The sequence below is a fragment of the Oreochromis niloticus genome, linkage group LG14, assembly GCF_001858045.2.
Source record: "Oreochromis niloticus isolate F11D_XX linkage group LG14, O_niloticus_UMD_NMBU, whole genome shotgun sequence".
Classification (NCBI taxonomy): Eukaryota; Metazoa; Chordata; class Actinopteri; order Cichliformes; family Cichlidae; genus Oreochromis; species Oreochromis niloticus.
Genome location: NC_031979.2, coordinates 20,182,566 through 20,195,270, shown reverse-complemented (window position 1 = coordinate 20,195,270; position 12,705 = coordinate 20,182,566). Strand labels below are relative to the sequence as shown.

At 45.8% G+C, this 12,705-nt stretch overlaps 1 protein-coding gene across 1 annotated transcript in view; it reads right to left on the bottom strand.

The window, feature by feature from the left end:
* Nucleotides 1-247: 247 nt before the first annotated feature.
* The window catches only part of kmt2a (lysine (K)-specific methyltransferase 2A), a 37,331-nt gene continuing 24,873 nt past the window's right edge, over nucleotides 248-12,705 (bottom strand). The window contains 10 exon segments of the mRNA XM_013274782.3: nucleotides 248-5,132; nucleotides 5,215-5,344; nucleotides 5,475-5,555; nucleotides 5,657-5,764; nucleotides 5,954-6,128; nucleotides 6,230-6,304; nucleotides 6,454-6,680; nucleotides 6,762-6,830; nucleotides 7,272-9,932; nucleotides 10,017-12,657. Coding sequence (XP_013130236.3) covers nucleotides 4,857-5,132; nucleotides 5,215-5,344; nucleotides 5,475-5,555; nucleotides 5,657-5,764; nucleotides 5,954-6,128; nucleotides 6,230-6,304; nucleotides 6,454-6,680; nucleotides 6,762-6,830; nucleotides 7,272-9,932; nucleotides 10,017-12,657 — 6,443 coding nt within the window. The 3' untranslated portion in view covers nucleotides 248-4,856.

Below are 12,705 nucleotides of genomic sequence, written 5' to 3'. Positions count from 1 at the left end.
TCAGCAGAATGAACAAAATCACTTTGATTATTGGGTCGTGTTTGATTTCAGGCCTCTGTGGACTGATCATTTTCATTTCCATCAAACAATGTGGCATCCTTTTTGTTGCTAACACATAACCCAGTTCATATCAGCGCAGATATCCAGCATGATTTTTTCCCCATTGAGATCTGAAAAGTGTATATAAGCCAGTGTGTGCAATCCTTTACAAATCACAGTAGAGCAAATGAGGCGAGAGACAGAGGAGTAAAGGAGACATGTTTATTATTTAAACTATCACTTAAATAAAAAAGTGCATAGAAAATAAACATGATTAGAAACTTTTCTTTTTACACTTATGTACAACTTTGTTTCCAAATTATACATTCAACCAAGTAGTTTGTGGTTTATTTTCACGGTGGTGGTTTTCCTTCATTTCGTTGATGTGTACAAAGAAAGATCGCCAGTTTTATGGGAGAAAATATGACTGCTGTGAATACCGTTATTACAGAGAGCAGGAAGAAAATGATAAGACAACGGCAGATAATCAAGGCGAAACAAACTAGCCCGTTCGTGATCCCTCTTTTTCACGTCCTACTGCGACACCGCAACCCACCCTAGGCTGATAACGTCTATACATGAGAAACAATCAGAAAAATTACAAATACAGGTTTAAGTACTTGTCTGACCTCTCCAAAACCTTGACTTGTAAAAGAACAATTCAGGGTGGATGTTGCACGAAATAAATAAATTAAATGTTTTCAACATCAGCATTATGACTTTCTACAAAAACAGTACATGATAAGTACAACCAAAAGCTTCATAGGAGAGAGAGATAAAGAGGTGGTCAGGGAGACGTGAGAGGTTTCCAACGAGAAAAAAAAAAAAACCTGATCAAAAAACAACAAAAACAAAAAACATAAACCAAATAAATAAAAACAAAAGAAATTAAAAGAAAAACGCCATTTTGGTGGTATCTTTAAAATCCTGGTAAGCCTCCACAAACCCATCTCTTAATTTTTACCGCATCAAGTAAGCAGTCGAAAAAGTCCCTGTTAAAACATGAAAAAAACAAAATTAATAAAAATAATAAAAGAAAAAATTAAAAAAGAAAAAACATTCACTACAACAACCAGAAAAAATGGATGACCTCAAGAAGTTCACAACCACATTAATACAGTTACATTTCTCATCACATTAAAAAAAAAACAACAAAAAAACAAACAAACAAACAAAAAAAAAAAGTTCCGTTCCAGAAATAAAACAAAAAGAACTGCAACGCTCCCTGCTGCTGCGAAGGAGCGCTCACAGGCACAGCAAAACTGGTACTGGATATCAATATACAAAAGAATGATGCACGTTAGTTTCAGCGGATAGTACTGTAACACAAAACCATTATAGAGTACATTGAAACATTGCTATTAACCATTATAAATCTGCTGTTTTTGCTACTGTAACTAAGTTTGTCTGTCCATTCCATATATTGTATAGATACTAAAGTACAAGAAATTACTATGCATGTTTCCGTATAATATTGTTAAGTATTTATACTATAATTACAGATAATGACGGAGAAGTGCCACTGGTGTGGCGTGGTAAAATGAAGACCAAAGAAACAGCAGACTACTTCCTTATTTGTATCTATGCCATTTTAAAAACAGTGAAATAAATGACTTGTCGTCACTGAACACCCTCTGACCCTGAAAAAAGCAGAAGTGGCTCTCGTGAAGAGAGAGTCGTAGACAGAGCCCTTGGCGTCGGCCGACGCTAGCGTGAACTGTTTGAGCTAACCTGTTGTCCTACAGACAGAAAACACCGCCCGCTGTTTTACGCCTCAGTGTTAATCCCAGTGCTGAAATGAAACTGCTCCCTGGCTTTGAGGTCGTATCGACATATCTTCCACATCTACCAGGGGTTGCTGACACGACAACTTAAAAAAAAACTAAACTAAAAAAAAAAAAAGCAACAAAAAAACCCCTAAACGAATATAGCTGACAAAGCATCAACATCCACCCACGTTGGGTGATGTGGAGGAAGAATATACATTCATCGTTGACCTTTAGCAGCAGAACCCAGCGAGCCCGGTTGTCGGTGCAGGTCTGCGTACGCCCAGCTGGCCCGCCGGCGGAGGCGTCAGGGCTCTCTGTGGGAAAAGCGCAGCCGAGGTTTGTACGCGCCGCACCGTCAGGAAGGAGAGGGCTGCTGGTGTGGTCCCTGCCTTCACTTTGTTGAAGTAAAACAATAAAAAATTTAAATAAAAACAGAGTCAAGTGCACTTTGCTAGAGCCTCAAACACCACTGTCGGAGTCATCGACACCAATCCATAAATTTCAAATATCAGGGCCTGTCGCACAAACTCAGAGACGGTCTGTGCTTCTGGTTTCAGTATTGGGAGCTTTTCCTATGCCGGTTCAGTGCCTGTGTCACAGCTAAAGTGCAACCCGTTTCAGCTTCACTTTCACAAAAACAAATGAGAGGGTGGTTGAGGGGCGAGCCGCTAACAACCTTAAAAGGCGACAATGAAGTCACGATGACGAATTCCTTAAAAGGGACAAACGGACCAATCGGCTTCAGTCGCTCAGTGGAACCAGTCACTCTTTGTTTAAGAGAGAAGAGGCATTTACGAACTGAGGTGAACCATGAGGAGACTGGATGAAGGAATAAGAACGATTTTAAATTGCGGGTGAGCACTGATGAGCAGTCACCACAACACCATGCTTCTTTTAATGTATACAATGGCTCTAGTCGGATATGATGACTGCTATAGGTAGCATTAAAATAAAGGCACCTCTTCATTATAGCCAAAGTCTTCAGAGGGACATGATGCCTTAAACTGACGGGAATCTTTGTGGGGTTTTTACATATCAATCAATATTTCATATATTGCCAATCGGCTGCAAGCCTGTCGACCCGTGGCTCATTAGTGACCGAACCACTTTGATAGAATCGCCTCCATGAGGGCTCTATCCTCGGTTTGATGTGGTGTGGAGACAATAAGGCTGGAGAGAGGAGATGTCGGCTATGGATCAACAATCTAAACTCTCTCTCAAGTGCATAATAGTAGTTCACATGACTGCCATACTGTTAGCTAGGACTGGAACAATTAAAATAATAATAATAATAATAATAATATTAACAAAATAATAGAAAAATGTCAGCTCTGACCAAACGGCCCAGGATAGATAAAAGAGCTACTGGTGGACTGAACTTAAATGGGGACCAAGCCATAGATAGACCAGCGTCAGTCTTTGGAATCAAAGAAAACATTCAGGGTACGAATTTAAAAAAGAAAACAAAAAAAATTATTTAAAAAAAAAAAAAAAAACTCTGAAAGGCAGCGGGATACAAAACATAGAGACCAAGTATTAGTGTTTGTAAACCCCTATTTTCTACAAAAATGGCAATAAAATAAATACAATTTTTTAAAAATATAAATACCATCATTAAGTGCTATTCACTAGTGAGTGCTTTTAAGGTTTTTTTTGTAGAAAAATATACATTATTTACATTTATTTTTTTTAAAAGCAAGCATGATATTTCCCTGTCCATAATAAAAAGACAGACAAAGAGACAAGACTTTAGAAGACTTAATACAAATAAAAAAGAAAACTTTTTTTCCTCTTTTCTATCAGTATGTTTATCACAACAGGCCAAGAAGAAAACAAGCCGAGTGAAAAATTCAATTCAAGGGCGCAAAAGTTTGGTTCTCTTTGCTGCTGTAATTTGGAAAGTGACTCAAAAGTCCAAGCTTATACGATTACCCGAACGAGTTTGATAACAACAACAGCATGCACAAACTTGCAGACGTCTCTGCGTCTGGAAAACAGGCCCCCGTCCCACAAAAAAAAGAAAAATCAATTATAAATACGTCTACTCAAGCACATCAGTAGGTTTCTCTGGTCCCTCGGCTGTCAGTCCACCAGAATCTCTAGCTGCCTCGCTCTCTCAGGCCAGAGGCTTCATCTCACTTTCATGTAGCTACCAAGCTGTCAGACTGAAAGTCAATTTTAAGATGGTATCAACCTCAGATATCATCCTTTACACAAACTGACAAAAACGAATCTTTTTCTCCCTTCTTTGTTATTTCCTCTCTTCCTTCCTGTGGCGACTGCTCCCCCTAGTGTTTCAACCTGTACGGCTCTGATCAGGCTGCCATACACGAGCAGCTCCTATTTACAGTGTTAAATGTACACACCTACACACTTTTTTATCCTTCTTCTTCTTTGGGAAAACAAAAAGTCAGATTAGGGGAAGGTTCCAGTAAAATCACAACAATTCTGAAGGCATCGGGGCACATTCAGACGGGGAGATGTGCATCAATAACAGCTGACACTTAGATCAACATAAAAAATAAAAGAATTTCTAACAATTTTCTAATTTTTACCTTTAGTAAAAGTCCCTTCAACAAATTGCACTTTGGTGTAAAATTGAACCAAGTTCTTTGATTTTTTTTTTTCCTTCTGTGTTCACATCTCAGCACAAATAGACCAAAACATTTAGAAAATTAAGGAGGATGGGCCAATGTATAAAAACAAAAATATAAATAAATTATGAAGGGGGAACTTCTGACATGACTTTCTGACTCACCTCTGAGTGCCAAATGAAAACGAGACATAAGGAGGCACAATATGTTGGTATTTCTACAAATGGCCCGTCCTCCAAAAAAATGGCCCTTCCTGCATATACAGTGCAACCGACAGCTGCTGAGCCTGCTGTGCTCAAAACCATCAGCAGAGGGTGCCGACGGAGCTCCTGGCCTGCTCGCAGCTGTGGTCCATCGTAGACCGGACGCATGAAATCGCCACAAAGCCGCGTGCTGCGGGTCATTGCGGTGCTGTTGCTCAACAGTCCTCGTTAAGGTCCTTCAGGTACGGGCATCAGTTGAGGAACTTGCGACACTTCTTTGCGCTGCAGTTGCACGGCAGCTTGTTGCTGGCGTCCTCGATGGGGAACTTGTAGTCATAGGTGAGCTCTTCCCCGCAGTAGATGCGGCGCGAGGCGAAGATGACGATGTGCTTCTGGCCGTCCACGGTGATCACCCGGGAGTAGCAGTTGGGCTCGCAGGAGTGGTTGATGAAGCGGGCGGCGTTGCCGTGCACCGTGGCATCCACCACCTCGTAGTCATCGATGCGAAACATGTAGCAGCCAATGCCCTTTGAGGAGAAAGAGGACAGTTTGTATAAATAATCGAGTTAAGCAAATGACGAAATCATTGGAAATTGTTCAAGGACTCACCTTCCCATCGTAGTATTTCTCCCGTTTGTCAGTGAGCACAGACCGAATGACGTTCCCAGAGTATTCGATGACCATTTCTCCTGCTTCAATGGTTTTCTTGCAGAAGAGACCACGGCCATGGATAGGAGACCTGACGGGAGGATCATAGCAGATGACAGCTCTCAAAATTAAACAGGCAGTTATCTGTTATTTATCTGAGCACTGAAAAACAGCTGATAATAATAAAAATGATGACACAGATTTAACACCACTGATCTAACCTGTAGACTCCCACAGTCTCCTTCGAGGTGGCCTTGAGCTGTTTGAATCTCACAGCAAGTGGAAGCTCCATGGAGGCACGCCTGCGAAGGGAAAGAATTATGAATGTAATATCACATTTCTTTCTTTCTTTTTTTTTTAAATAAAGCATAATCATTTTTACAAAAAGTGAGTTTTTACTCACCTGGCAGTCCTGAGCTGCACTTCATCATCATCGTCTTCCTGCGGCCTATACTCAGGAGGTTGGCGATGTTTTGAGGCCAAGAAATTGAACATGTCGAATACTGACCTCCTGGTGGAACAGACACAAGAATCTCAATAAGCAAAGCAGCATCCCTGGAAACAGTTATCTGTACGGTTTATTAACAGTGTGCATTATATAAAGTGCCATTTCCGCTCCAACTGACTTCTGGTTTCCTGACACATGCTCTACAATTTCATGGTCAGAAGGTGTGTGTGTGTGTGTGTGTACCATACTGACCTGTGGTGGACTTCTGCACGAGCCGAGCCGTGGGGGTTGATGGGAGGTTCGTCCGTTTCCTCTGGTTTGTGGAAGCGGAAGCGATAGCTTCGACAGTGCCTGGTGCCGTACAGCTGCTCCAACAGGAAGACTACAGCCTCATGGACGACCCCGAGCATCCTCAGTCCGTTCACACCTTGAAGGAGCGGAGAAACACCTTCATCATGAGGCTTTATTCAAGTATATATGTAAAGTACCTCTGGTTATTATTTCTACGCTTTTAAAATTACACCTCACCTTCAAAGGAGAGCTTCTTGAGTCGTGCACTGGAGCGAGCTTCCTGCACTTTATCAGTCAGGGATTTCCAGGCCTCTGTAGGGGAACAGTTGGTATTTTATGCCCAGTGTGTGGTTTAGTTTTTGCAGACTTGATTATAAAATTTTAAATTTTTATCACAAAAGCAATTTATATTTGAATTCGTTTTGCCAAAGCAGGCGCTACAATCAGGTGTTTTCTTTCACCTTCAATACTCTCACAGCGGATGTGGAACCCGTCCTCACTGCAGATTTCAAAGATGATACCCTTTTTGGGTTTACTGTCTAAACCGTTATCCCTGCTGTTGCCATCCTGGTCGGGCGGTGAGGCCACAGGAAGAGAGCCTGCTCCTCCAGCTGCATGCGGTTTATCTTTTCCCACCACTTTCCCTGGTAAAACGTGTCCTTCGGATGTCTTCTTTTTACCAAGTACACTAGAAAAGATGTGAACCAAACATTAAAGCTATACTGTATGACGATTTTGAAAACAGGTGACTAATACTGACGCTTCATACCTCTTGTTGGTAGTCTTTTCCGGGGGCTTTCCTGTGTCCATTGGCTCAGGGGAGCTCAGCTCTTTGGAGCTGGTTGGGGAGAGGATGGGAAAGGTTGAAATGTTTTTGCATTTTACTGAACAAAAGTGGTTTGCTTGAACAGCTGTTAAGTGGTTAAGTCAAACCGTATAGCTATGTTAAACAGTGCAACCATCATCAATAAAGATGTTCAGCCAAGTTGACATATTTAACTTCTGTGTCTGAAGATACATTGAAAACTATTCTGTGCAAACACACAAAGCCCACATTTATTTAGGAGAGACATCTGAAGAACACAACATACTGTAACCATTCCTTCCCCAAAGAAGTGAATCCCAAACTTAGATATTTTTTCAAAATTCAAATTTCTTACCATTACTGTGGTACGTGAAAGTAACATAAAAACGATTTGTTGAATAGAATAGAATAGCCTTTATTGAATAGAATAGAATAGAATTGGTTACAAGTCACAGGTCTGTTAGTGTCTCTCACCTTGGGTTAGAGGATGGGTGCTGTCCTGCAGGGTTGCTGAAATGTTCCTCAGGCAGAGAGGCCTTAAGCTTCTTCCCGCTGCTTATATCTGGACTCTGCCTGCTCCTCTTGCCTTTCTGTTTGCCTTTCTCTGCTCCTGAAACTGCAGTTGCTGCTGACACTACTGTGGAGGTAGGTGACATATGCTCTGATAACTTGGAAATAGGAGTTGTTCTACTGCTCTGGGAGTGCATGGATGTCTGTGTTTGCGTGAACACTCCAACAACACGTCCCTTGGCGGGACTTAGAGGGGTGGATGGAGCAGGAGCTAAAGTAACGGTGCTGTTTGGACATGAGTCCACGGGCTGGGGTCTGTTAACGGGTTGAGACTGATGTTGTAAGTGAATACTGCTGGCGTCTGTCTCTCCTTGCTGGTTGACAGCCATGTTGATAGTCTGTTGGGAGGGCAGGACGCAGATGCTGCTAGCTATTGATGTCTGAACAGGGGAGCTTAGCTGTGACATCAGGGGAGCTCCTCCTGCTGACTGAAGGACCACAGGCTGATCTGACAGGCCCAGGCCGTGTGGACTTGCTTTAAAAAGGAGGTTGCTAATCTGCCCTGTGATCTCAGTTGAGCTGAGAACAGGGGTGGAGAGTGATACTGATCCTGGGGCAAGAAGTCCAGCTGCGCCACTAGGGGGAACAGACACAACATTTAACACTGACTGGCTGGGGTTCAAGCCAGAGACTGAGCAAGGCAGGAGATGAGCAGAGGAATCGTGGCTCAGGATACCGGGCTGGGCAGGACCAGAAAGCCTCTGCTGAAGGAGAGTAGTGGGATCTAAGTACATCACCCCGCCGGATTTTGGTCTCTTGATTATATTGGGCATCTTGCGTTGAGAAGTGGAGAGAGTGCTTAACTCAACTAGGCCACCAGGTTGACCGGGGATGCTAGCAGTAATCTGAGGGGAAGACAGGTTGATGAGGGTCATATTGGGAGGGCCTACTTCAGACGGGGCCAGAGTGGGCTGGTTACGGGAGCGCCCTGACTTTTTGCTTTTTCTTGGCAGAAGACGAGATATGGGTCTCTTCTTGCCATGAGCAGAGGCAAGTACAGTTGGGGAAGAGGTGAGAGAGGACGGACTCGACACTATGGCAACACTGGGACCCAACTCGTGTGGTCGACCGGCCTCCGAGACCAGAATCTGGGACTGGTCGTGGGACTGAGACGGCAAACCAATGAGAAGTCCTGAGGTGGTGCTAGGGATTCCTGTCTGGAAGCCTGTCTGTGTGGGTCCTGTGAAGGTGTGAATCTGAGAGGGGTGAGGCATGGTACCCAGAACTTTGCCCCCAGCAGGAAATATTGATTGGGCTGAAGACAAGCCAGTATTTAACCCCGTGGTAAGTGTCATGGAGCTTAGCACTGCAGGCGAGCTAGAATCCATCACTCCTGTTGCACTAATCTTTTGAGTGACACCATTAGGGACAGTCTGGAGGACATAGAGAGGCTGGAATTGTTGATTGACTACAATAAGCTTGTCAGGACCTGGTTTGATGACTGCTGGGCTGGATACTTGAGCCTGGGAAGGTCCTGGGCCCGGTGCTGGACTGGCGCTGCCTGCAGCTGCTGCTGCTGAAGCCGGGAGGTATTTCTGACCCTGAAGAGGCAGGGAGGGTGAACTTGGCAAACCGGGAGTACCAGAACTCCTCGGAATATCCTGGTTAGCTGGTGCCTCAACTACCTGGCCAATAGCAGGGCTAGGAATAAACTGCTCAGGAGTCATATGACCTTCTGAGACCTGCGTATCCCTGTTTGCCAATGACGTACCATCGTGCTGATTCTCTGATGGTGACACGCCTGGCCCCGCTCTCTTTTTGTCCCCACTCTTTTCCCCGCTGATGGTCTCTGTGTCCGAGTTCAAGCCTAGCATGGTGCGGTCTGAGGTATTTGAGATGAGACTCCCAGCGCTGTGGTTCTGACTGGTGCTGACAGTCGGGCTGCGTGTGGTCAGGACAGAGAGGTCAGACGGCAGCTCCAAAGGAAGATACGGCTCCTCCACAGATATTGAGCTATTCACACTACTCTCTACGACCCCTCCGCTTTCCGCACTGGGCAGCGGCTCGGAGAAGTCATCAAACAGAATGTCTTTACGTCTGTTGACATCCACTCCAACATAGCTCTCATCCAGCAGCAGCTCAGAAGAAGATGGCTCAGACTGCTGACCCAGAGCTGGCAATGACATAGAGGGGGTGTTCAGGACAAACTCCATAATATCTGATGGCAAAATGTTCCCACAGTCATCGCTGTTGTTGTTGTCAGAGTCGGATTTAAGCAGGTCTGTGCTGAGGGACAGCTGGGCCTCGAGAGGATCCTGACCCTGACTCTGCGGCTGGGACTTGACCCCACCTCCGAGTGGAAGACAATTTTCCTTCTGGTTTTTTCTGCCTTCTCGGGTGTTTCCACTAACTGCTCCACCACTGCTGTCGGCCTCTTTGCTTGACTCGTGGGAGTCGGCCTTCTCAGTGTGCCTCTCTCTGCCTCTCCTCTTGGGAGTGCTTTTGTGTGTGGTGGAAGAGGAGGTGGCCGTAGTGGTTGTGGTGCTGGTGGTGCAGATGCTGGTATCACTCTCCGACCCATCATCGACGCCATCAAGCTGGCCGATACGCTGGTTGCCCAAGGTCCTGTTAGGCACAGCAAAGCACACGTCAGATTATCAGAGACAAGGAGATATTTCAGATCACTTTATAAAAAATGTGTCTACTTACAAAGCGCTCAGCATGTCCTCTTCAGCTTTTTGCTGAGCCCTTCGTTGCTGCTGCTCCTCGTCCTTTAGAAAACGCTGAAGCTGGGATCCCCTTCCCAGACACTGGTCTAATCCTTCTATAGATGGCAGGCCCTCACCAGGGTTAATTATTGTTCGAGTGAAGTTGTAGTAATAAGGATCCTTACCCCTATGTTTCATTCCGCTGTCTTCATCCTCTCCGCTGTCTCCAGATGAAGACGTGGTGCTCATATCGTCCGCTCCATCGACCTGCCCCTCAGCTGACTTCTTGCGGCCACCCGTCCTCCTCTTAACCACAGTCCCGGCTCCGTCGCCGCTGCCATAAAAAGGAAGGTCTTCCTCACCGTACGAGCGAACCCCATAGAAAGGCGTGAGGCCGAAAAACATGTTGGAGCGTGCGCGTGCGCTGCGTCGAGGGTAGCGCCGCTTGGCCGACCCTGATCCGTCACTGTCATCTTCGTGATGTTTATCCTCCATACCCCTGTCATGGTCATCTTCGGGGCCAACGCCCTCATCCTCAGTGCCTTGCACATGGAGACCGCGGTGGTCTCTGAGCTCTCCGCGTGGGCGCTCTTTATGCAGTTCCTCTTCCTCTGTGTGAGTCTGGGTGTCAGATTCAGAGCTGTCACTGCTGCTGGCAGAGGAGAAAAGAACGGTACATGCAGAGCGATGACTCCCCTGGCCAGCAGGAGACACTATGGGGGCAGTGGTCGTGGGGCAGGAGGATGAAGAAATACTAGTAACGGTGGTGGTCCCATTAGGGTCACTCTTAATATCAGTCTTTAGCGGAGCTGTAGCTGGGGGTTTAATTGATCGCTTTTTCTCTCTGGAGGACAATGAAAGCTGGTTAGTTGCTTGCTTGCTGTGAGACTGTGAAGAGGTCTTCATAGTCTGGTGCAAGTTGTCCAGGCTAGAACTGTTCTTCCTCTCTGGACAGGAGTAACTGTCTCTGTTCTTTGAGGATGACCTGTCCCCGCCCTGGGTATCATGCTTCTCTCCCTGAGCCTTCCCATGGCCTTTGGTGCTGTTTCCTAGCATTGGAGCTTTGCTTTTGCTGCTGTTGTGAGAAGTGGGGTTGGTAGCATGCGTGTTGGAGCTGCCGGCAGCTTTAGCATTATTGTTGAGAAGGGGAATCTTGTTGCTGATGTTGATGTTTTGAAAGGTCTTCTCTCTGTCACGGTCTTTGGACACATCTCTGCTGCCTGCTGTTTTAACTTTGGGGTGTTTATCTTTGGCAGCTGAGGCTGCAGCTGGAGAGGCCAGGTGCACGGAGCCTCGTTTAACAGCATCATCCTCCGCTGACGTCCTCGAAGGCCACAGAGGCTTTGTGGTCGCTGCCGTGGCTGAACCTGAAGAGTACTCGTTTGATTTCCGTGTACTGGACTTCTGAAATGGAGGTTGCGGGGAGCCGGATTTTCCAACAACAGAGTCCTTATGGAGTGATGATGATATTAAATTTCCAGTGCTGCTACTACTCTCCTTCCCTGAGCTGGGCTTGTCCTTGTTCTGGTTATTGTTGGACGCCGGGCTGGACCGCTGACGAGGCAACAAACTGAGGCTTGCAGAAACATCCTGATCTTTGCTTCCATGTTTCCCTTGCTTGTCTGTCTGCTTGGTGCTGCCACTTCTCTGCTGGCTTGTGTGAACAGCAGTGCCCACAGGAGGGGAAGACTGGCCTGAGCCTGCAGGTCCCAGTCTTGGGTTCTTACTCTCTCCTCCAGAATGTTTAGACTGGCTGTTTGCGTTACTGTCCTTCCCTGAGCCAGAGTCTTTGTTTCTCTCTGTGCTTCTATAACTGGAATCTCTAGATGGAGGTCTGCCCTTGTCAGCATCTCTGCTGGATGATCTGTCTTTACCTTGGCCTGAGTCTTTTCCTGTTTCCCTGCTATATGGTCTATACTTTTCAGAGTCCCGTACTCCTGTATCTCTATTCAGTGACCTAGCTTTGTCCATATCCTTATAGCTGGGCTCTCTAGAGGATGACTTACTTTTGTCAGTTTCTCTAGTGCTTGATTCTCTGCTCGCCTGTTTTCCCTTCTCAGTGTCTCTGTTTGTTTGTCTCCCCTTTTCGGAATCTCTTAAATGATCTCTACTGATCAGTCTGCCTCTGTCAAAGTCTTTCACACCAGAGTCTTTACTCAGCGGCCTCCTCTTTTCTGGCTCTTTGGTTGACATTTCACTCCGGTCAGAGTCTTTCTGCCCAGGTTCTCTGGATGATCTACTCTTGTCAGAATCCTTAGAATCGCGCTCTCGACTCGGGAGTCTCCCCTTGTCTGCTTCTCTCGTCGCTTGGTCTCGGGAAGGTTGCTGTTTGTTTCTGTCCGAGGAGAGGTGTCGACCTCTTTCTTCATCTTTTTGTACTGGACTCCTTGCTGAGTCTTTGCTGAAGTGTTTGGACTTTTCGGGGTCCCTGGCAGGGGAGGGGATGAGCGGAGGGGGTGAGGTCAGGGGTCGTGACAAAATGTGAGATGTGGCGGTGATTCCTCTCTGTCTGTTAAGCTGCTGAGGCGGAGGGGAGAGGGAAGGCGAGCTGTGACGACGTGAATCAATATTCCGCGTACCGGGATTTACCAGGGAGTCTCCCACTGTCACAATCTCGTGACTTTGGGGCTGTGAAGAACCTCCTAAAATAAAATAAAAGAACAGTTAAATTCAGACTAATTATGCCAAAT